General features: G+C 46.6%; 1 protein-coding gene across 3 annotated transcripts; it reads right to left on the bottom strand.

Annotated features, from left to right (window-relative positions):
- Positions 1-1,151: 1,151 nt before the first annotated feature.
- On the bottom strand, positions 1,152-24,178 carry LOC311104045 (cdc42 effector protein 4-like). Of its 3 annotated transcripts, XR_014610133.1 has the most exons (3): positions 23,861-24,178; positions 1,673-7,298; positions 1,152-1,611 (listed from the first exon to the last, which is right to left on the bottom strand). XR_014610133.1 is itself a non-coding variant. In XM_084145697.1 (2 exons), the coding sequence occupies exon 2, from the start codon at positions 7,110-7,112 to the stop codon at positions 5,955-5,957; it is 1,158 nt and encodes a 385-aa protein (XP_084001823.1). In that variant the 5' UTR covers positions 7,113-7,298; positions 23,861-24,178; the 3' UTR covers positions 1,152-5,954. The 3 variants fall into 3 exon arrangements, 2 of the variants coding, with proteins under 2 accessions (XP_084001823.1, XP_084001824.1); XM_084145697.1 differs by having other exon boundaries at positions 1,152-7,298; XM_084145698.1 differs by lacking the exon at positions 23,861-24,178 and adding an exon at positions 9,537-10,508 and having other exon boundaries at positions 1,152-7,298.
- Between the last annotated feature and the right edge of the window lie 1,572 nt (positions 24,179-25,750).

Here is a 25,750-nt window from a genome sequence, read left to right as displayed (position 1 = left end):
GTGCCATTAAACCCCTACAACTCATCCAGAATGCCGCAGCCAGTCTGGTGTTCAACCTTCCCAAGTTCTCTCACGTCACCCCGCTCCTCCGCACACTCTCGCATCTGCTACAAGACCATGGTGCTTGCCTACGGAGCCGTGAGGGGAACGGCACCTCCGTACCTTCAGGCTCTGATCAGTCCCTACACCCAAACGAGGGCATTGCGTTCATCCACCTCTGGTCTGCTGGCCCCCCTACCTCTGCGGAAGCACAGTTCCCGCTCAGCCCAGTCAAAACTGTTCGCTGCTCTGGCACCCCAATGGTGGAACAAGCTCCCTCACGATGCCAGGTCAGCGGAGTCACTCACCACCTTCCGGAGACACTTGAAACCCGACCTCTTTAAGGAATACCTGGGATAGGATAAAGTAATCATTCTACCCCCCCTTACCCCACCCCCCCAAAAAAAAAAATATAAAAAGAAATAACATATTGTAAAGTGGTTATCCCACTGGCTATAAGGTGAATGCACCAATTTGTAAGTCGCTCTGGATAAGAGCGTCTGCTAAATGACGTAAATGTAATGTAGATGATATCGATTCACCAACTACATTTACATTACCAGGAATTTGTCCTGCTGAAAATGGTGCTGACCACAAACAGACAATACAGACAGAATATATAGACAAAGTACTGTCCTCCTCCCTCTGGTCCTCCCCCTGTTCTCCACCCTCTGGTCCTCCTCCCCATGTCCTCCACCCTCTGGTCCTCCTCCCCCTGTCCTCCACCCTCTGGTCCTCCCCCTGTACATGTCAGGGGCTGACAAGGGGATGCTACCAATAAAATCTAATGAAGACATAGGGGTTGAAACATTGACGACAAAGCACCTGGGGGAATAGGCGGGCAGAGCAATTCTGATATTTTGCCCAATTATTAGCAAAAGATCTAATCCGATTGGTCAAGATATCAGAATTGGGCTGCCTGTGTAAACACAGCCTTAGAGACTTTGTTGACCTTTTTTTAGAACATATTCTTTCATCCCGTAAGCATCTGCTTAAAAACACGGCATGTGAGATCTGCTTAAAAACAGGGCATGTGAGAACAGTATGTCATCTTTTCAAATGGCAGGAAGCAAACACAGCAACATGACTCTAAAACATACCAGACGGGTGGGTAAAGATGGCCAGCTTTTATTTTATTACAAAATATAGCAGTTATTTGGGAGAGTAAGGAGAGCGTGTATACATTATTCTTACACAAAGACAATAAAGAGAAAGAATAGCCGGAGATAATATACAGCTTCAACACAAACATACGTAGGAAATAGCAACAGAATCCTCCATGTTGCTTTCATTGCAGCCTCTCATGATTCTAACCGTGGGCAATTGTGAATATTTGACTGTTAGTGTTAAAGTGGAGAAAGAACGGTGAATATAGCCTCGTCAACCAGACTGACATGAATATACTGTAACAAATCAATTCTGTTTTTCATCTTTCATTTCAAGGAGATGAAATGTTGAAACAATTATACAGTATTTATTTCTGGCTTGACTGAAATCAGAGAGGGAGCCTTTAATAATAAAAAATAAGTTCAATGATTAAATCAATAAAGAGGCAGGGCCAGAAGATTTGACCTTTAATAACTAGATATCTACAGTGATTAATCAACAAAGAGGCAGGGCCAGAATATTTGACCTTTAATAACTGGATATCTACAGTGATTAATCAATCAAGGAGGCAGGGCCAGAAGTCTTGACAGGCTCTCATAACAGAGTTCCATAATCAAAGTTATATGTGATTTTATTACTGATGCTCATTGGTCAGTCCTAGGATTCGTCCCAAATGACACCCTAATCCCTTTACAGTGCACTACTTCTGGTCACTAGTGCACTATATAGGGAATAGGGTGCCATTTGGGACGCAGCCTCAGTTATGACTGAGAATTAATATACACTATTAAAAGATACCTGGAATAACGTCTGTTCACTGCTGCCCACACATACTTTATAAAAGGAACAGTCAACCATCTTCATGCATCCCCGTACAGATACCTGTGAACCAGTCTTCTTTTTCAATAATGCTTTTCTGAGGCCAGACACGCATATTTATACACATCTTTCATTAACACATATTTTGCTATGCTGTGCCCTAATGAACACTAAAGTCCCAGTTCAATAGTGAGACAGCTGGACTGTCCTGGTGAGGGCACTAGAGGTGAGGGAAAACTGTCCCGAATGGCACCCTATTCCCTATACAGTACACTACTTTGGACCAGGACACATAAGGAATAGGGTGCCATTTGGGAGGCAGCCAACATGTTCATGTAGTGCACTAGGCCAGGTGCACTAGACTACTGCAGCTCTGAACAGTTTCTAACTCTCTTTCTTAAGTGGGGAAGGAAGGAAGGAAGGAAGTGGTTAGCTGTTATTATCAGACACTCTGTAGCCTGTTTGCTCTGACATGATTGCAGAACCTGACTGACAAACACTTGCAAAAGGATTTTCATTTTAGAGAACTATAGAAAAATCATGGGCAAATAGAATCAGAGAATTTGCATCCGAATCTCACAAAACGGATCTATCCTGATCTAACACGATCTATCCTGATCTAACACGATCTAACCTGATCTATCCTGATCTAACACGATCTAACCTGATCTATCCTGATCTATCCTGATCTATCCTGATCTAACACGATCTAACCTGATCTATCCTGATCTATCCTGATCTAACACGATCTAACCTGATATATCCTGATCTATCCTGATCTAACATGATCTAACCTGATCTATCCTGATCTATCCTGATCTATCACGATCTAACCTGATCTATCACGATCTAACCTGATCTAACACGATCTAACCTGATCTATCCTGATCTATCCTGATCTAACACGATCTAACCTGATCTATCCTGATCTAACACGATCTATCCTGATCTATCCTGATCTAACACGATCTAACACGATCTATCCTGATCTATCCTGATCTAACATGATCTAACCTGATCTAACCTGATCTATCACGATCTAACCTGATCTATCCTGATCTAACACGATCTAACCTGATCTATCCTGATCTATCCTGATCTAACACGATCTAACCTGATCTATCCTGATCTAACACGATCTATCCTGATCTATCCTGATCTAACACGATCTAACCTGATCTAACCTGATCTATCCTGATCTAACCTGATCTATCCTGATCTAACACGATCTATCCTGATCTATCCTGATCTAACACGATCTAACCTGATCTATCCTGATCCAACACGATCTATCCTGATCTAACACGATCTAACCTGATCTAACACGATCTAACCTGATCTATCCTGATCTGCAGGTGGAGAAAGAGAAACACACACACTTCTCTCCGCTCTAAACGTCCTGCTGTAATCAGTGTTTTATAATCACCACAGGTCCTATGCTTCCATCTGTCTGCTTTATGACCCTCCTAATGCTAGTTTACCAACAGCATCAGGCAGAGAGAGTGAAGGCTAAACAGCTCCTCCGGCCCATGTTATCCAGTACTATATCAAAGAGGTTGAGGCACAAACACCAACCGACAAATAGGTGACTTGTGTAACGTCACAGTAATGAATGTGTGTAACATGTCACTGATAACGTGAGGAAAATGTGTCAGTTAGAATCTGAAACAGAACTGGTGTTGATGTAACAATGAACTAAATAGATTATCTATCGTTCTGAGAGTCACGATGTTATAGCTAGCAGGCTCTAGTCACGATGTTATAGCTAGCAGGCTCTAGTCAAGACGTTATAGCTAGCAGGCTCTAGTCAAGACGTTATAGCTAGCAGGCTCTAGTCAAGACGTTATAGCTAGCAGGCTCTAGTCACGATGTTATAGCTAGCAGGCTCTAGTCACGATGTTATAGCTAGCAGGCTCTAGTCACGATGTTATAGCTAGCAGGCTCTAGTCACGATGTTATAGCTAGCAGGCTCTAGTCAAGACGTTATAGCTAGCAGGCTCTAGTCAAGACGTTATAGCTAGCAGGCTCTAGTTACGATGTTATAGCTAGCAGGCTCTAGTCAAGACGTTATAGCTAGCAGGCTCTAGTCAAGACGTTATAGCTAGCAGGCTCTAGTCAAGACGTTATAGCTAGCAGGCTCTAGTCACAATTCTCTAGCAGGCTCTAGCATGGACAAAGTCTCATCACAGCTGGTGGAGTGATACACACAACACAAGCCTTTTATTGTGACAGACAGGCAGCCAGGTCCCAATCACCGCAGTAACAGTAGCTCTCTGTTCCGGCCAGACCACTTGATTACACCAACACTGTTCCACATAACAGGCAGTGAGGAGCACAGACCAAGAGAGGAGCTAAATCACATAAAAAATGGCACAAATGATCAATTAAGAAAATCCCATATTATTATGACACATGTAAGGCGAGTGAATAGTCCTGGACAGAGGCTTAATAAAGTCATGACAGTGTTTTTTGTTGTTTATCAAATGTTATTTTCTTTTCTTAAGTGTGTCTCCTAAATTCATGAGTTTTCCCACTTGGACTGCTCTTCCATGTCAGTTCTCTCAGTGTACAGACAGACAGACAGACAGTGAGTTGCTGTAATGTGGTGTGTGTGGGAGAAGTTAGCGAGCTGTTCTGTATGTAACAGATGGTGTTTGTTTTCATCCAGAAGGAGCCGGTGTCCTACAGACTGTCTTTCCCTTTCTCCATGAAGCAAGATCCCAGTCCACGGATCCCAGTCCACGGATCCCAGTCCACGGATCCCAGTCCACGGATCCCAGTCCACGGATCCCAGTCCACAGACCCCAGTCCACAGACCCCAGTCCACAGACCCCAGTCCACAGACCCCAGTCCACGGATCCCAGTCCACGGATCCCAGTCCACAGATCCCAGTCCACAGATCCCAGTCCACAGATCCCAGTCCACAGACCCCAGTCCACAGATCCCAGTCCACATGTCTCTATGTCCAGATGTTTGTATTCTCACAGGAAGCACAGAGGGAGCAGTAGACGGTTGTTTTCTATTTAATTCAACATGTCGTCCACACTATCAGAAGAGGTGCTGTACTAGAACTCTCCTATCCAGACCACCCAGACTATACATAGAGTAGAGTTTGATCCACAGTATTAGTTTATTGTTGTATCAACACGTCATCCACACTACCAGAGGAGGTACTGCTGCTGCACTGTGATCCATACCCACCCAGTATAGACTGTACATCTCTGTCATAGTATGGGGCTTTATAGTAGTAGAGTTTCATCCACAGTAGTAATTCATTCATTCATTATCAACTCAACACGTCATCCATACCACCCTGTAAGCCATCCAGTCTATACGTCTCTGTTGTGATATGGGGCTTTATAGACTTGACTTTGTACTGTACTCATCCATATCCACCCAGTATAGAATCTATCCATCTGTATTCATCCATATCCACCCACTATAGAATCTATCCATCTGTATTCATCCATATCCACCCAGTATAGAATATATCCATCTGTAATCCATATCCACCCAGTATAGAATATATCCATCTGTACTCATCCATATCCACCCAGTATAGAATCTATCCATCTGTACTCATCCATATCCACCCACTATAGAATCTATCCATCTGTACTCATCCATATCCACCCAGTATAGAATATATCCATCTGTACTCATCCATATCCACCCAGTATAGAATCTATCCATCTGTATTCATCCATATCCACCCACTATAGAATCTATCCATCTGTATTCATCCATATCCACCCAGTATAGAATATATCCATCTGTACTCATCCATATCCACCCAGTATAGAATCTATCCATCTGTACTCATCCATATCCACCCAGTATAGAATATATCCATCTGTACTCATCCATATCCACCCAGTATAGAATCTATCCATCTGTACTCATCCATATCCACCCAGTATAGAATCTATCCATCTGTATTAATCCACACTTATCCGCTCCGTATATGGTTTGAGCTTGTACATCTCGTTTCATACACGGATCTCATCATCCTCGTCCTCCAAGAAGGAAGAAAACTTTCCCACCTCCTCCTCCTCCTCAGGTGGGGCGCTGAAAGTGGCGCTGTCCGTATCCCCCACGTGGAGCTGGCCGGCTGGTTTCTCCTGCACCATGTGGGCGGAGCCAGAGGTAGAGGCAGAGCTGGACACAGAGCAGGTATCCAATTGGTGCTGCAGGTGTTTAGGGCAGGGCTCTGGGGTGTAGGGTGCCCCCTCGTCCTCTCCCACCTCAGGTTCTACCGAGCTGGTTGGACTCACAGGTACAGGGACCTCCTCCTCCTGCAGCTGCAGTAGCTCAGCTTCCGGTTCCTCCTCTTCTCCCACCTCCACCTCCAACTCCTCTCCTTCCACCTCCACCCCGTCCTCTCCCTCCTCCTCCTCTCCTCCCACCTCCCTCCCCAGGAGTAGTGTAGGAGAGGCCCGTCCCTCACTGCTCTTCCCCTCCTCGTATCCCAGATCATCCTCCTCCTTCTCCATCACCCCCAGGATGTCCCCCAACATGGAGGGCCCCAGGTCGATGTGGAACGACATGACCGACACCGCATGCTTCATCCCCCCTCCGTAGTACCCGCGGCTGGGGCTGGGCAGGTCAGTAAGCTCCCCAAAGCTCCTCTCATCCAGCTCCAGAGAGCGGGCCCCAGCAGCGGCCCCGTTAGATGGCCTGGTACCTCCACCTCCATCCTGCTCATGTAGCTGTTTCAGTGGGCTGGACGAGACGCTCTTAGGCACCCTGTGTCCTCCATCAACATGGTCACCGTTTTCATCATTGAGGAAGGGGAGCGACATAGCGTTCTTCACGAAGGTGGGCGAGCCACCGGGTGGCGCTAGCGAGAAGTCTCTCTGGTCCACTCTGGTGACGGACTGGGAGCGCTTGCTGCTGCGGAAGGTTCTGGATAAAAGCCCCGGGCGGGGGGAGTGGGGATGGGCATCGGGTTCAGCATGGTGGGGAGCCTCCCCAGAGTGGGTGGAGAGGAAAGAGGTGTCCCCGAAGGCGTCCCCGCTGCGCCCCACGTGCATGGTGTGGCGGAAGTCCCCCAGGGGAGCGCTGATCATCTCCCGGGTCAGGTCCATACGGGAGCGGCGCTGTTTGGTCTGGGACGAACCAGATACCAGCTGCTTTAGGATGGGCATGGTGGCTGGTTGAGGTCACACACACCTCAGTAGCCCGGTAGTCCAGATCTCTCTCTTTGTAATTAATTAAAAGACAGAAGCGTCTTCAAGTCTTCAAGTTAGATACCAATCCAAGTCAGTCCATGTCACACTCATTGCAGTCCCCAGAAACAATAACCCTTGTCTTCAGTTCCAGGGTGGCTCAATCTGAAAAGAAAAAGGAGGGGAAACATTAGAGATGTGATCATGACAAAACCTGCCATGTCATCGTATCATTTCTCTGAAACAAGAGTGAATAACAACGTGTTTTAGATAAAAACAAGCTCAGATCTGACACCCCTCTATCATGGACCAGTGGTCCAGTCCAGTCTCCTGATGCATCCCAAACACCCCTCTATAAATGGACCAGTGGTCCAGTCTCCTGATACATCCCAAACACTCCTTTATAATGGACCAGTGGTACAGTCCAGTCTCCGGATGCACCCCAAACACCCCTCTATAATGGACCAGTGGTACAGTCCAGTCTCCTGCTGCACCCCCAGGTGCCAGAGAGAGGTCCCTCCGTGTCAGTCAGACGGACAGCAACACAAACAAAGAGCATTCAATCAGTAATACTGGTAGCCGTGCTGCAGAGGAACAGAACCCAGAGTCCTGGAGGATAGTTTAGGCTACTAACTCATTCATCTGTAGTTTAACCTTCATTTTACAGTGAAATAACAATGTAAACAACATTAAATATCCCAGATTGTACCTTTAAAAAACAGCAGTCAATATCCTATATTGTGCCTTTAACATTATTTATTGCAGTGAAATGACCATCGAACAAGAGCCGTAACTATCTCAGATTTTATGTTTAAAAGAACGTTTCAAAGCCATCACAAATGTAAACTCCCATTAAACCAATAACCGTCTAAGAATCTAAGAGCCTAAAACATCTGTCTAATTACAGGAAGCATAAGCATTCATGGTTCAACCCTGGAATGATAACTAATACTGCTCTGGCATCTAAATGTGACATGAAATGTGGTCCAAATGGCACCATATTCCCTACATAGTGCACTACTTTAGACCAGGGCCCATAGGGCTCTGCTCAAAAGTAGTGTACTATTATAGGGTAAATGGTGCAATTTGGCACACATCCATCGGTTTTTTAAAGTGCAGATTATACTGCCACCAAGCATTGCAATTTAGGTTCAAAACCCCAGACCACAGTCCTATATGAACACAGAGCGAAAGAGCCAAACTGTTAAACCCCAGACCAGTCCTATATGAACACAGAGAGAAAGAGCCAAACTGTTAAACCCCAGACCAGTCCTATATGAACACAGAGAGAAAGAGCCAAACTGTTAAACCCCAGACCAGTCCTATATGAACACAGAGAGAAAGAGCCAAACTGTTAAACCCCAGACCAGTCCTATATGAACACAGAGAGAAAGAGAAACTGTTAAACCCCAGACCAGTCCTATATGAACACAGAGAGAAAGAGCCAAACTGTTAAACCCCAGACCAGTCCTATATGAACACAGAGAGAAAGAGAAACTGTTGCCAGTGGCCTTCTAATACTACATAACGGTGGAAAAAGCCAAACGCTCCATTTTGACTTTGAAACTTTGAAAATGTCCTTGTCCTTGAAATCGTTTTAGACACAACAGTCGCATAATGTAATGTAAACTGTGAAAAATAGCCTCGACCAGAGGGGGAAAAACAAAAGATCTCTACTTTTACTTTAAAACATGAAACTGTCCTTGTAATCTTTTACACACTATAGTGGTGTAACCAGTGAGAAATAGCCTTGACCGGAGGGAACAGACAGGAACAGGCAAATATTGAGGCCATGCTGCTTTTAGTGAACAGACAGAACTAGGCCCTTCAGCTAGGGAAGGCAGATGATGCAGTAGGAGTGTGTGTGTGTGTGTGTGTGTGTGTGTGTGTGTGCGCGCTCAGAGCATTCCTCCAGGAGAGAGAGAGATGAGTCCTGACAGGCAGCTGACCTGACAACACACATTACTGCATTACTGTTCTGACCTTCAGTGTCCAGACCAGACTATTCTACTGCACTGACCTCACCCCTATAGTCACCCCTGGCTGCTGCTGCAGTCACCCCTGGCTGCTGCTGCAGTCACCCCAGGCTGCTGCTATAGTCACCCCAGGCTGCTGCTATAGTCACCCCAGGCTGCTGCTATAGTCACCCCAGGCTGCTGCTATAGTCACCCCAGGCTGCTATAGTTACCCCAGGCTGCTATAGTTACCTCGGGTGTTGAGCTGAAGGAGAGGAGCAGTGCAATAGAAAACAGGAAAGATAGTCACACATGAAAATTATGCCACATGCAATGCTAAAAACACACCCTAATAAGGGTCCTTAAAATCAATATTTGTACCACACACAGACCTACATAGTACACAAATTATTACACACTCAAATACTGCTTCAACCCATGTGCTTACCTGCTCCACTGCCAATCCCTGTGTTGATCTGGTCTGATCTGATGTGATCTGATCTGATCATGCTGCTACCTTGTCCTTTGTTTGCTCCACAGTCACACCACCAAACGCTTTACACCTCCCTCCTTCCAGATCTCTCCCCTCCTAGCTCTGCTCTCATAACATATTTATAAAGTCTCCGTTTTCAGTTTTAGTATGGGTGGCGGGGGGAAGCCACAGATTTCCACTGCGGCGGTTTCCTGGTAGCTGGTAGCAGGCAGCAGTGTGCAGCCCAGCAGAGCCTTCCACCTCGTTCTCCCTCTCTGAGGCTCCGCCCCTCTAACTGCCAGCCGAGGCACAGCCTCAATCCACTTCCTGTTTATAATGCCCTCACCTGCTGCTGTCTCCACGGCAACAACACTCCTGCTGCTTCTGTCTCCGTGATTACCAAACCACCAGACCAAGCGGACGACCCTACTTCCTGTCTGTGTGAATGTCTGAGGGCTGCAGAGGCATCAAGTGTGTGTGCACTGCAGAAGGCATCAGCCTTCACCAAAAAAGCCTTGCACGCATGCTAGCAACACCACGTCCTCTTCCTGATCCACACCCAATGTCCTCTTCCTGATCCACACCCAATGTCCTCTTCCTGATCCACACCCAATGTCCTCTTCCTGATCCACACCCAATGTCCTCTTCCTGATCCACACCCAATGTCCTCTTCCTGATCTACACCCGATGTCCTCTTCCTGATCTACACCCGATGTCCTCTTCCTGATCTACACCCGATGTCCTCTTTCTTACATGCGGTCCTCTGAGGAGGGAAAAGCCATATGTTGCCGGTCCCTGGTTTCGAAAAAGACTGAGAAACACTGCGCTATGATATTCACCACAAGTACTACATTTGAACAGATACACACTTCGCCTTGACTTGCTTTTCTTGGTACACACCGCATAGTATGTTAAAAATCCTGACTAATATAGTGAAAGCATATCTGTAGTTTCCTGATGTCAAAGAAAACCAGTATGACACCGACTGCACATATGTTGTCAGCCAAATAGCTTGATCTAATAACACCAATCCCATGTTATGGGAAGAACATCCATCTAGCTGTAGTGAGTAAATAAAAGTCTGTTTGTGTTTCTATGACATGTGTGATGTGTCTGCTGATAGGCCGGTCTAAAACACACAAACATATGGGGCTACAGCAGATACATACCCCAAAATGTTTGTTGTTACCCAGCATCCTCTACTGACATGTTTGTATGGAGAGAAAATGGAAGCAGGAATAAATCAAAGCATGCCAAACAAAGAGAGCTGTATATTTATGAGACACTGCTTCAGGGTGGCATGATATGAGGACAACAACCAGTACATGAAAGATGTAGTAGTCCAATGGAAAGCAACTAAGCAAGCCTTCCCTCCCTCTCTCTCTGCTCCCACTCTCCCTCTTTCTCTCGCTCTCTCTACTCCTCCCCTCCACTCTTAAGGCCTCAAGCACACGCTGCCTCAGTGGCACCCAACATGGGGACCCAGGTGTTAAGCTTTACTACAAGCTCTTCGCAGACTCAAGATTCGGAGTATTGCAATTTTCGTTTTTCATCACTAAAAGGGGCGGCTCCTTGTAATATGCTCCGGCATTCAACATATTTTTTTTTACTTCCTGAAAATTGAGACACGCCCTATCATTCCTTCCGCGGTGTGGGGACAGTGTTGTCGCTTGGTTCATTGATTTGATCTATAGGATATATAGGCTATTGATCAAAGTAGCCTATTTTGCATTGATAACCAAATATAATCTCAGCGACTGTTCAAACAGTAAACCAAAACAACAAGAATCCACCCTAAAAGGTATTTTGTTTAGAAGTAATAACTAGTCATTCCTAGACAAGTGCTTTTTTCTCTGTCACCAAAACATGATGACATTCTACTTTTAGTTGATATGGGAATTAATACACAGGCAGCATATCAAACTGGGATAATGTTTTAGGTTACACCAGAAAGTATACGAATATTTACCTGGCCATATTTTGTCATTATAAATCATTATTTCACATGGAGAAGTGGGAAGCTAAAAAGGCTAGCTAGCTTGCTATGTTTTTAGACAGGCTAAAGCCAGCTAGCTACAAATAGCAAGGGAAGGCGAATAATTCATAAGCAAATGTCAATCTATAATAAACTTTATAAACCACAACTTCCAAAGACCGAGACCACTTTACTTTCACTTCAAATGTGGGTACATTAACCACCAGACCCTGGTACATTAACCACCAGACCCTGGTACATTAACCACCAGACCCTGGTACATACCTCTGCTGCGCTTTCTCATGTAACACAGACACACACACACAGACGTCTCTAACAGTTTTATCACATGTGACTCAGAGGCCTGGTCTGTTGTAGCCAACAGTATCATATCCATGTGGCTGTGTGAATGTTACAGTGTGTGTGTGTGTGTGTGTTTGTGAGTGAGCATGAGAAGGCTGCTGGTGAGTGACCGTGGGAACTCTGGGGTCACTACTAGGGGATTGACTTTACAAACACTTTCACAACACACACACACAAACGCACTCTCTTTGACAAAATCCAACATCCATATCACGTCGTCCAGAACACAGCACAGATAAGGGAAACAGCTGGGGTCTCTGTCGGCACTTTAATGTACATTCATAGATTTAAATATTCTGTCTCCACTGTACTAAAGTATTCATAATCCCCTATGGGATTTAAATACTTTAATATCTCCTAGTGAAATATGGTTTGCAACATACAGACTATGATGAGAGAGAGAGAGACATGCAGGTTATGTTCAGAGAGAGAGAGAAAGATCGAAAAGGATGGGGGGGGGGGGGGTAGAGAGAGAGAGAGACACGCATTCCCACTAAACCACCCTTCCTCCCACACCCCAACACACTCAGCATGACCCTGACCTTTGACCCAGAAGTGAATTATGGGGCCTGAGCTAGGAGCATGTCAGAAAGATGAACCATGCATACTGATGAGCTGACATTCAACACACGCACACGGCGGACGTGCGGATGCATGGACGCGCACACATGGGGGGAGGGGTAACATATGGCCCAATCCACAAGACCTGGAAATAGGCAGGCTTGTTCTAAAAGTCCATTCTACACAGGCATTGGTTGTCCTAGACTGGGTTTCTTCAGAGATCTACCTCTTATCCCAGTCATTCCCCAGACTGTTGGGCTTTCTGTTGGACATACATAAGACCTGGGAATAAGAACAGACTAGAATAGCCTTCTTCAGACCTTTACAGTAGAGTCCTCTAGCTAGACTATTGATGACATTGGAACGTTCCCAGACTACTCCAGACATCATCAGTGGCCTGTGTTATATTACACCATTCAGAGATCTGCCACTAGTCCCGGTAATTCACCAGACCGTTGGTCTCTGCTAGATGTCGTTCTTTACTGCACCAAGTAACTCAGCAGGCTGCTGGGCTGTGCCAGACTCATATACATGTATCTAGAGAGGTTCTGAGAGCGCCACTTTCTCCTCCGTAGCCGAGTGACAAGGCTCTGTAGCCACTGCTAAGTGATCATCGATAACGCTTCCGCGTTGCGCGGTTTATTTCTGATCGTTTTCAAAAACCTAAGAAGACGTCCAGTGACAGCAGATATACAATTAGTTTACACCACAACTTGGATACATATTACCCCGAACACTAATCAATAAAAACCTCCTGAAATTCAATGCTCTGTTTTGCTTATTTACAGCGGGTCATTGTGACATCACCAAAATATCGAGAATAAAGGCGCTAACATGGCAACCGTTCTAAAAACCTGGCCAAACTCAATGTATGCCTCTGGGTTGTGCTATACAGCCAATGACCAGAGCTGAACATCCCATTTTAGAAAAGGAACAGCCCAAAGACATCAGAGAGAAACATCCCATTATCTCTCCATCAGACCGTCACAGACCAACAGGGTGGGACCATGCACACAGCACAATAATGACTTACAGTAGGGTCCGTCATTCAAATGGAGTATGTTGCACTGTCAAGAAATGCTCATTTGCAATGAATCATTGGTAGCCAAATAGATGTTCTATATTTAAAATCAAATGTATTTGTCACATGCGCCGAATACAACAGGTGTAGACCTTACAGTGAAATGCTTACTTACAAGCCCTTAACCAACAATGCAGTTTTAAGAAAGAATACCCCCCAAAAAATGACCAAAAAATACTACACTGCTCAAAAAAATAAAGGGAACACTTAAACAACACAATGTAACTCCAAGTCAATCACACTTCTGTGAAATCAAACTGTCCACTTAGGAAGCAACACTGATTGACAATAAATTTCACATGCTGTTGTGCAAATGGAATAGACAACAGGTGGAAATTATAGGCAATTAGCAAGACACCCCCAATAAAGAAGTGGTTCTGCAGGTGGTGACCACAGACCACTTCTCAGTTCCTATGCTTCCTGGCTGATGTTTTGGTCACTTTTGAATGCTGGCGGTGCTTTCACTCTAGTGGTAGCATGAGACGGAGTCTACAACCCACACAAGTGGCTCAGGTAGTGCAGCTCATCCAGGATGGCACATCAATGCGAGCTGTGGCAAGAAGGTTTGCTGTGTCTGTCAGCGTAGTGTCCAGAGCATGGAGGCGCTACCAGGAGACAGGCCAGTACATCAGGAGACGTGGAGGAGGCCGTAGGAGGGCAACAACCCAGCAGCAGGACCGCTACCTCCGCCTTTGTGCAAGGAGGAGCAGGAGGAGCACTGCCAGAGCCCTGCAAAATGACCTCCAGCAGGCCACAAATGTGCATGTGTCTGCTCAAACGGTCAGAAACAGAGGGTGGTATGAGGGCCCGACGTCCACAGGTGGGGGTTGTGCTTACAGCCCAACACTGTGCAGGACGTTTGGCATTTGCCAGAGAACACCAAGATTGGCAAATTCGCCACTGGTGCCTTGTGCTCTTCACAGATGAAAGCAGGTTCACACTGAGCACGTGACAGACGTGACAGAGTCTGGAGACGCCGTGGAGAACGTTCTGCTGCCTGCAACATCCTCCAGCATGACCGGTTTGGCGGTGGGTCAGTCGTGGTGTGGGGTGGCATTACTTTGGGGGGCCGCACAGCCCTCCATGTGCTCGCCAGAGGTAGCCTGACTGCCATTAGGTACCGAGATGAGATCCTCAGACCCCTTGTGAGACCATATGCTGGTGTGGTTGGCCCTGGGTTCCTCCTAATGCAAGACAATGCTAGACCTCATGTGGCTGGAGTGTGTCAGCAGTTCCTGCAAGAGGAAGGCATTGATGCTATGGACTGGCCCGCCCGTTCCCCAGACCTGAATCCAATTGAGCACATCTGGGACATCATGTCTCGCTCCATCCACCAACGCCACGTTGCACCACAGACTGTCCAGGAGTTGGCGGATGCTTTAGTCCAGGTCTGGGAGGAGATCCCTCAGGAGACCATCCGCCACCTCATCAGGAGCATGCCCAGGCATTGTAGGGAGGTCATACAGGCACGTGGAGGCCACACACACTACTGAGCCTCATTTTGACTTGTTTTAAGGACATTACATCAAAGTTGGATCAGCCTGTAGTGTGGTTTTCCACTTTAATTTTGAGGGTGACTCCAAATCCAGACCTCCATGGGTTGATAAATTTGATTTCCATTGATCATTTTTGTGTGATTTTGTTGTCAGCACATTCAACTATGTAAAGAAAAAAGTATTTATTAAGATTATTTAATTCATTCAGATCTAGGATGTGTGGTTTAAGTGTTCCCTATATTTTTTTGAGCAGTGTATATAAAATAATACGAAATAAAAGTAACAAATAATTAAAGAGCAGCAGTAAAAATAAAAATAGCATGGCTATATACAGGGGGTACCGGTACCGAGTCAATGTGAGGGGGCACCGGTTAGAGGTAATTGAGGTAATATGTACATGTAGGTAGAGTTATTAAAGTGACTATGCATAGATAATAAACAGAGAGTAGCAGCAGCGTAAAAGAGGGGGTGGGGTGGGGGTGGGGGGGCAATGCAAATAGTCCAGGTAGCCATGATTAGCTGTTCAGGAGTCTTATGGCTTGGGGGTAGAAGCTGTTAAGAAGCCTCTTGGACCTAGACTTGGTGCTCCGGTACCGCTTGCCGTGCGGTAGCAGAGAGAACAGTCTATGACTAGGGTGGCTGGAGTCTGACAATTTTTTGTAGTCTGTCTGGGATAAATTATGTAATGATGTACAAAACAGGCCTTTGATGGCTAGACAGATGTCCTGAGCATATAGAGTCAGGCTAAATATGGACCACAGTGTGAGCTAGTTACTCCGCTGTCTCTCCTCACACCTCGACCCACACAGAGGTGAGTGTTGTGAACCCTGAAGTGTGTGAGCCAACCCTGCAGTGTGTGAACCAACCCTGTGGTGTGAATGAAAGCCGTAGTGTTAAACCATACAGTGCTGCTACACCAATCACCTCCCACCATCAGCGCTCACCTGACATGTGTGTGTGTGAGAGTGGAGGAGGTGACGAGGGATGGAGTGGAGGAGGTGAAGAGGGATGGAGTGGAGGAGGTGAAGAGAGATGGAGTGGAGGAGGTGAAGAGGGATGGAGTGGAGGAGGTGAAGAGGGATGGAGTGGAGGAGGTGAAGAGGGATGGGGTCAGTGGAGGAGGAGAAGAGGGATGGAGTGGAGGAGGTGAAGAGAGATGGGGTCAGTGGAGGAGGAGAAGAGGGATGGGGTCAGGGGAGGAGGAGAGAAGAGGGATGGGGTCAGGGGAGGAGGAGAGAAGAGGGATGGGGTCAGGGGAGGAGGAGAGAAGAGGGATGGGGTCAGGGGAGGAGGAGAGAAGAGGGATGGGGTCAGGGGAGGAGGAGAGAAGAGGGATGGGGTCAGGGGAGGAGGAGAGAAGAGGGATGGGGTCAGGGGAGGAGGAGAGAAGAGGGATGGGGTCAGGGGAGGAGGAGAAGAGAGGGATGGGGTCAGTGGAGGAGGAGAAGAGGGATGGGGTCAGGGGAGGAGGAGAGAAGAGGGATGGGGTCAGGGGAGGAGGAGAGAGGGATGGGGTCAGGGGGAGGAGGAGAGAGGGATGGGGTCAGGGGAGGAGGAGAGAGGGATGGGGTCAGGGGAGGAGGAGAGAGGGATGGGGTCAGGGGGAGGAGGAGAGAGGGATGGGGTCAGGGGAGGAGGAGAGAGGGATGGGGTCAGGGGAGGAGGAGAGAGGGATGGGGTCAGGGGAGGAGGAGAGAGGGATGGGGTCAGGGGAGGAGGAGAGGGATGGGGTCAGGGGAGGAGGAGAGAGGGATGGGGTCAGGGGAGGAGGAGAGAAGAGGGATGGGGTCAGGGGAGGAGGAGAGAAGGATGGGGTCAGGGGAGGAGGAGAGAGGGATGGGGTCAGGGGAGGAGGAGAGAAGGATGGGGTCAGGGGAGGAGGAGAGAAGAGGGATGGGGTCAGGGGAGGAGGAGAGAAGAAGGATGGGGTCAGGGGAGGAGGAGAGAAGAGAGGGATGGGGTCAGGGGAGGAGGAGAGAAGAGAGGGATGGGGTCAGGGGAGGAGGAGAGAAGAGAGGGATGGGGTCAGGGGAGGAGGAGAGAGGGATGGGGTCAGGGGAGGAGGAGAGAGGGATGGGGTCAGGGGAGGAGGAGAGAGGGATGGGGTCAGGGGAGGAGGAGAGAGGGATGGGGTCAGGGGAGGAGGAGAGAGGGATGGGGTCAGGGGAGGAGGAGAGAGGGATGGGGTCAGGGGAGGAGGAGAGAGGGATGGGGTCAGGGGAGGAGGAGAGAGGGATGGGGTCAGGGGGAGGAGATGGAAGAGCCACGTATGTATCTGACACACAGGCATAACGATTTACTATTTCCCAACTGCCACCAGATTGACGCCAACACATTTACAACCAAGACATATTGATATAGTAGGATAAATAAGCGTGTTTAAAAAATACAAAAAAAAATGATATTTCATGCTGAAACCCTCATATTAAATACCACTGATATTCACTAAGTTGATGGTTTATTTTTAGGATCATGTTTTACAGCTTTGTCATTCTATTATTATTTAAAAAAATCTTATATCTTTCATTATTTTATATATTGTATATAAATTTTATTTTATTTATATATGTCCACACAGAGGGCCAGAGATGATTACAGACACCTGTGTTAATCTGAAGTATCCAAAAGGGCCACTAGATGTCTTGTGAAAAATTACATAAAATCCTTGAACGTTACCACAATTCTGGCAGTTTACTGGTAAACTTCGACATTTTCCAGTAATATACCCTCCCTTTGCAACCCTTGCACAGAGTGAGGAAATGGTACTGAGCGTGGCATCTAGAAGTAAACAGGCAGAGGCCTTCAGAGGGGGTACCTCCCTCCATGGCTTTGAGAACACACCCTAAAGAGAGTGGGCACAGTAAAGGGTGAAGGAGATTAGGAATATTAAAATGAATTCTAATTCTCAGCAATCTATATCATACACTTGGAGGTAAGATATTGTGGTGGTTAAGTTAAGTTTTCCTCCTTAAAACGACTGTGTTCCTCAGTTCCTAAACCACAAGGCCTTCCAGTTCACCAGCTGGACGAAGGACTTGACCTCATTGGTTGGACTAATTGGTGAACATCTGAGGAACACATCCATGGCTGTGGAACTGTGTTCTGCATTGCACTGCACAGCGCTAAAGGAATGGTCCTAATTAACTAGAGAGAGATAAGTTCGCTGACATCAGTTAGCTCAACATGGCAATTACTGCTGACACACACTGTGGCGGTACAGGGGAGTGTGCGTGTGTGTGATGAGTGCATAAAGGTCCGAGCCCACAGGAAGGGCAGGGGGAGTAGGAGCTTCCGATCTCAACAGAAATGAACTCTGACACACACCAATCCATACTGTAACCAAATAAACACACTAATCTAAACCAACCAGCAGCAACAAGGTTTTAATGACGTGGTCCTGTACTTCTAAACTCTACTGTGTGTGTGCATGCCTGTCTGTATGCTTCCTGACCTTTCAATGGTACCTTTAGATGCATCAGAATGTTGACACTCATCTGTTCTGAGAGAGCAGAGGACTGTATTGTTACGAGAGAGAGTAGAGGACTGTATAATTCTGAGAGAGTAGAGGACTGTATAATTCTGAGAGAGTTGAGGACTGTCTAATTCTGAGAGAGTAGAGGACTGTATAATTATACCACTTCAGAACTTTGTCAGATCCCATCATGTAGCTCAGGTCCCCTGTAGCTCAGTTGGTAGAGCATGGCGCTTGCAACGCCAGGGTTGTGGGTTCGTTTCCCATGGGGGGCCAGTATGAAAATGTATGCACTCACTAACTGTAAGTCGCTCTGGATAAGAGCGTCTGCTAAATGAAAAAAAAAAAAAATGAAAAAAACACGTACACTTCTTTCCACTGAGGAACATGGGGACAGGTTTTTACTTCAGATTAACTTATGGATACCATTTGTATGTCTCTGCATGCAGTTTGAAAGAAGTTGCTAACTTGCGTTAGAGCAATGACTGGTCTATGGTAACTGCTTGCATGCTAGTAGGTACCATAGACTTCCAGTCATTGCGCTAACGCTAGTTAGCATTGGCTCGCAAAATGACCTCTTAAAAAAGGTGCAATATGCAGAAATCGCTCTGCCATTTCCTGGTTGCAAAAATTCTAATAGTTAGTCTAATTTCAGTTCGTGACAAAACAAGCGTATAGTGTAGAGCAGCGTTTCCCAAACTGGGTCCTGGGGACCCCAAGGGGTGCACGGTTTGGGTTTTGCCCTAACACTATACAGCTGATTCAAATAACCAACTCATCATCAAACTTTGATTATTTGAATCAGCTGTGTAGTGCTAGGGCAAAAACCAAAACATGCACCCCTTGGGGTCCCCAGGACCGAGTTTGGGAAACGCTGGTGTAGAGAATCATTGTAGCATCTAAACCACTGTAAAATATATTATCCCTAGCCAAAAGCATTGTATTTTCAGCTGTTTGAAGCTGGTGTACAAAACGCAAAAAACTTAAGAACAGGAAGAATAGAAATAGCGTACATAGAACAGATTTACCGCCTCTTAGACTTGCTTTCAATGAGAATGACAGATTTATAATGCACATTTCTATGAGAATTTGGTCAGGTCGTCGAAAACGTTGCACATTGCAGCTTTAACTCATACTGGATTCGGAGACATAAAAATGGTATCCATGACTTCATCTAACTCTTCATTGCCAAAATCCTGAAGTATCCCTTTAACACGTACCCTTACCCCAACCATAAACCTTACCTTATCTGTTAACGTAACCATTTTAAAATTCAACTTCAATGGGGTGACGTCAGAGTTGGACGTCCCTATGACCCTGTATAGCAGGGGGTTGGTGAATAAACATTTCCTCTGGCCTGTGAACACAAACTCTACTATCACACTAGTACGCTCTCGCTCTCTCACACACACACACAACAGTATTATGTTGGATCAGGCCTGAAACAAAAGGGCCCCAGGAACAAACACAGTATTCACACAGTGACATTTGAGACTCACCAAACCCCCTTGGAATGTAGATGTTGGGGCAACATCACAGGGGTTATATAAAGTTTGCTGTGCAACAGTGAACCAATGAATCAGAGCTCAAAGGTTGGCTCCTGTGCACAATTCATGGACCTAGTTAGTTGGTTAGAGACCTTTGGAACTGTGTGCCATGAGCAAGACAGGACTATTTGGTCAGATTATGTCCCAAACAGCACCATATTCCCTGCCAGGGTCTAAAGCAGTGCATTATGGGGGATAGGGTACCAGTTGGGATAAAGCCTGTCAGAACAGTTTTTCACAGTTGCCCCAGTAAACAGCATCCACGGTCGCTGAAAGACCTACTTCTAATAGTGTTGAACTTGCAACGCAACATCAGTCAACCAAACTACAGGGTACAACCCTTCACCACATACTCAGTATCATTCAGCTAACTATTGCTGTCCGCAGAGACATTCCAAGGAGAAAATAACAGTTTATGTTGGAATTTCCTGGAATGTCAACCCCCCATACACACATGTGCATGCACACACACACACTCTAAGACAGAGTTCAGTTTAAAGCAGGATGCATGGCCTTACCCCCCCCCCCCCAACACAGTACATGGTGAAAGACATGGCCTTACACCCCCCCCCCCCCACAACACAGTACATGGTGAAAGACATGGCCTTACCCCCCCCCCCCCAACACAGTACATGGTGAAAGACATGGCCTTACCCCCCCCCAACACAGTACATGGTGAAAGACATGGCCTTACCCCCCCCGCCCCCCACAACACAGTACATGGTGAAAGACATGGCCTTACCCCCCCCCCCCCCAACACAGTACATGGTGAAAGGCATGGCCTTACCCCCCCCCCCCACAACACAGTACATGGTGAAAGACATGGCCTTACCCCCCCCCCCCACAACACAGTACATGGTGAAAGACATGGCCTTACCCCCCCCCCCCCCCCCAACACAGTACATGGTGAAAGACATGGCCTTACCCCCCCCCCAACACAGTACATGGTGAAAGACATGGCCTTACCCCCCCCCCCCAACACAGTACATGGTATAAGACATGGCCTTACACCCCCCCCAACACAGTACATGGTGAAAGACATGGCCTTACCCCCCCCCCCCCAACACAACACAGTACATGGTGAAAGACATGGCCTTACCCCCCCCCCCCCAACACAGTACATGGTGAAAGACATGGCCTTACCCCCCCCCCCCCACAACACAGTACATGGTGAAAGACATGGCCTTACCCCCCCCCCCCCAACACAGTACATGGTGAAAGACATGGCCTTACCCCCCCCCCCAACACAACACAGTACATGGTGAAAGACATGGCCTTACCCCCCCCCCCCCCCCCAACACAGTACATGGTGAAAGACATGGCCTTACCCCCCCCCCCCCAACACAACACAGTACATGGTGAAAGACATGGCCTTACCCCCCCCCCCCACAACACAGTACATGGTGAAAGACATGGCCTTACCCCCCCCCCCCAACACAGTACATGGTGAAAGACATGGCCTTACCCCCCCCCCCCAACACAACACAGTACATGGTGAAAGACATGGCCTTACCCCCCCCCCCCCCCCAACACAGTACATGGTGAAAGACATGGCCTTACCCCCCCCCCCCAACACAGTACATGGTGAAAGACATGGCCTTACCCCCCCCCCCCAACACAACACAGTACATGGTGAAAGACATGGCATTACCCCCCCCCCCCCCCAACACAGTACATGGTGAAAGACATGGCCTTACCCCCCCCCCCCCAACACAACACAGTACATGGTGAAAGACATGGCCTTACCCCCCCCCCCCACAACACAGTACATGGTGAAAGACATGGCCTTACCCCCCCCCCCAACACAGTACATGGTGAAAGACATGGCCTTACCCCCCCCCCCAACACAACACAGTACATGGTGAAAGACATGGCCTTACCCCCCCCCCCCCAACACAGTACATGGTGAAAGACATGGCCTTACCCCCCCCCACAACACAGTACATGGTGAAAGACATGGCCTTACCCCCCCCCCACAACACAGTACATGGTGAAAGACATGGCCTTACCCCCCCCCCCCACAACACAGTACATGGTGAAAGACATGGCCTTACCCCCCCCCCCCCCAACACAGTACATGGTGAAAGACATGGCCTTACCCCCCCCCCCAACACAGTACATGGTGAAAGGCAGAACTCACCGGTTTACAGCTATCACACAGGAACACAGACTAATACAAATGAAAAGATCCATTCATTTAATATGACAATTGAAACATTTGATTTATCCGCCAATATTCTTGATTTAACCAAACGGAAGAAACCTGAGTGAAACTGGGGGTAGGCTACTACCTAAATTTGTCCAATGAGAAACAATTGGTTTCATTTTCCGTTGCACATTTTTTAAAAATGTTTTGCCCTAATAACCACAACCCCATGGTCCATTATGACAGGAGGACCAGAGCAGAGGCCTTCATCCCAAATGGCACCCTATTCTCTATATACGTCCCTATGGGCCCTGGTCAAAAGTAGTGCATTTTGGGACACAAACAGTAGAGGACTTCCAGCCAATGAGCTGATCTGATGCCATGACACTGACACATATGTGATTGCCAAGTCAACAGTCTTCTCTGGCTGGGAGGGTAATGGTTTGGGAGAATGGCACGCACATGGACCAGTGTACCAGCGCGTACGTACATACGCACGCGCACACACACACACACACACGACGAGAGGCTAAACAGTAGGTGAACTGTCTGCTACAAAGTGTGTGTGTGCACAGTTCTGGACTTAACAGGGTCAGTTTGTCCATTCTGTCACAAGCAGTTCCACTTTATCTAATGTCTGTTGGTTAATGATCAATGTGAGTTAGCAAAAACGCATTTTTCTCCCATTCTCAAACGCATGTTCTTTAAAAAAAAAAAAAAAAAAAGTGCTCTGGTGCAACCAATTAGTAGGTAGGCTATCGGAGATGACGTTGTTTGTGAACAGGGTATGATGGAGTCCAACAGAAATGATATCGCCTGAGTCACAGTCATCGTAGACTTTGGTCATTTACATTTACATTTTAGTCATTTAGCAGACACTCTTACCCAGAGCGACTTACAGTTAGTGCATACATTATTTTATCGAACCCACAACCATGGCGTATCGTGCTCCTGTAGTCTAGACAACCTCTACAGGAGCTACAGCCCCCACTGCCTTCAATACAACCGATGCTGTTCATTTTGCCTTCAGAAAAACATTGAGTCGCACCATATTTCCTTTAGCTACACAACTTCTAAATTAATTTCAGTCGAATATAAAGTCGCTATAAGTCCACTGAAAGGAGCATTCAAACAGAAAACCTAAAACACTGTCTTATTCTATTGATTTCAAGACACACAGCAAATTATCAAGAACCCAGCTACAGAAAAGGCAACAAAGTAACACGATACTATTTCTACTGGCTACGGTCATTTCTGCAACATTGTTGCATTCAATAAACAGCCACCCGGCAGCGCCCAAAACCTTTGCGTGTTGCAACGGTCTGTTCTTTGTAATGTGAGGAATAGGCTACACTCGATAGAAAAGGGGGTAAGTAGGCCAATTAAGCTGTTAAAAAGAGAGTCATGAAATGACCCTAGTTCAGCCTAGTTTCAATACCGCAGAGGATCACTGACGAGGGAACAATAAGTAGCCTGGTTGATGATAACAAAAGCGGCTCCCCTCCCAATATTCACCCCTCCGTGGTCCCCCCTATCTGCGCTTCTGTATGTCTGTTTGTAAGCTGCATGCACTATGATCAAGAAGGAATAAAAAATCCACAATGAAGTTTAATAAATGAAACTAATTTAAAACTCATGCATAGGCCACGCAGAACTCACCGTGAAATGCGTCCCATTCACAAAGCGTTGATCGGCGTGACAGTTTCAGCGGGTCCCCAGGTTCAAGACAAGGGCGCGTTCATCACACAACAACGTTGTCTGTTGGCTTGTCTTGTGGTAGGCTAGGATCCGCACCACAAAGGGACCAGGCAAAATGTAGAGGATATAGATCCTATCGACTCTTCCAAAGTCTATTGTTTTTCTTTTGAAAAAATAAATAAAATAAGATAGTGAAGTCCATTTACAGAGTAAAATAGCAGCTGTGATGTCTTTGCATCCTCTGTGGTTCTGTCAGGGGTTGCTGTACACCGGTGCAACGTTAATCGCGTTCTCACTCCCTTCGTGTCTCTGACCACGCCCCTCCCACATGTCGTCTTAAAGCGATAGAGGGGGTATTCTAGAATTTAGGCTATTCTCACTTTACTGAGACCGACAAAACGCTCTGGGTGGGCCGCCCTAGTGTTTTCAAAACGGAGATGGCCAATGAATGATTGTCACATTCAAATGCAAGTGTGTGTGTTTGCCTGTGTGTGTACCAAAGGGTACCAAATCTCACATGTTTTACGGCCAAGGGAGGGGATAGGTAGGCCTATAGTCACATGAGGCAAGATGATTTCCAATAGGTGCAGGATTTATAGAACAAAGGGACAGGTATATTTGTCTTACCCCTATGAGTTGTTGAGGTGGGTTGAAAGTATGCTCGGGAAAATGCAGTCTATCAACATAGTGAGTAGCAGATTCATTATGATAGGGTGTATCTCTGTCACCCAGAGGGACCGAGCATTGCGTTTGGTTCGACTCGGGGCGGGAGAGGTAACATGTTATAGCCTATGGAAAGGGCTCATCTCAAGGGGGTGATAACAGCCTTTAAGTAGAGGATGAACAGCTTAAGAGGAAGGTTCCTGGTGTGTGTGAGCCGGACGGCTTAAGGCGTCAGCATGCTTCAGTTCGGCTGGCGCCTAGCCTAACTCGGCTAGCCGAACCGAACGAGTGTGCTCTCTTAAAAGACCTTCGCTTGAAAAATGAGAAAAAAGCGGCAATAGTGCTGTTTTTCCGTTTTGAGACGCCGTAGCCAGTGTACACTTCCTCCAAATAGTAAGAATTAATCTAAGATAACTCAAGAAATATGTCATTAATTTTGACGATCTTAGTCGCGCAATTTTACATCTAACTAAGATGTTTGGTGCAGTATTTCTCAATGAAAAAATGTGCATGAAAACAAGTCGTTTCTCTTTGAATGACAACAAAGACTTTATTAAAGAATCCCTACTGTTGACCAATCACCGACGAAGGGGCGTAGACTTCGGCTCTGAATTTCAGCTTGCCTCCAGAAAAAATTTTTTGTGCCCGAACAGCCGAAAAAAGTCGAAGACAAACAAAAACGTCAAAAAATGTCATCATAATATATACACAAACTCTTCCGAACTGTTTCGACTGGGAAGCATGTGGACGCCTTTAGCCAAAATCGTTTTTTTAAAACCAAGAAACCAACTATTTGGGATCTCTCTCTCATCTGAAGGCCTATGACTTGACTTTGTTTGAGTTTCAAAGTGGGGGACATCAGAACTTTATTACCAAAAAGCGACTTTTTCAAATCCTCCTACAGAGTCTCATGCAAGAGAGAACGGGGGGAGTGATCAATCACGGCGCTATCCATGGTGCTGAATCAAATCAAATCAAATCAAATTTTATTGGCCACATGCGCCGAATACAACAGGTGCAGACATTACAGTGAAATGCTTCCTTACAGCCCTTAACCAACAGTGCATTTATTTTTAATAAAAAAGTAAAATAAAATAACAACAAAAAAGTGTTGAGAAAAAAGAGCAGAAGTAAAATAAAATAACAGTAGGGAGGCTATATATACAGGGGGGTACCGGTGCAGAGTCA

This window comes from Coregonus lavaretus (genome assembly GCF_964263955.1).
Source record: "Coregonus lavaretus genome assembly, chromosome: 28".
In the NCBI taxonomy this organism is placed as follows: Eukaryota; Metazoa; Chordata; class Actinopteri; order Salmoniformes; family Salmonidae; genus Coregonus; species Coregonus lavaretus.
The sequence above is the reverse complement of the archived record's forward strand: the minus strand, read 5'-3'. Positions and strand labels throughout refer to the sequence as shown.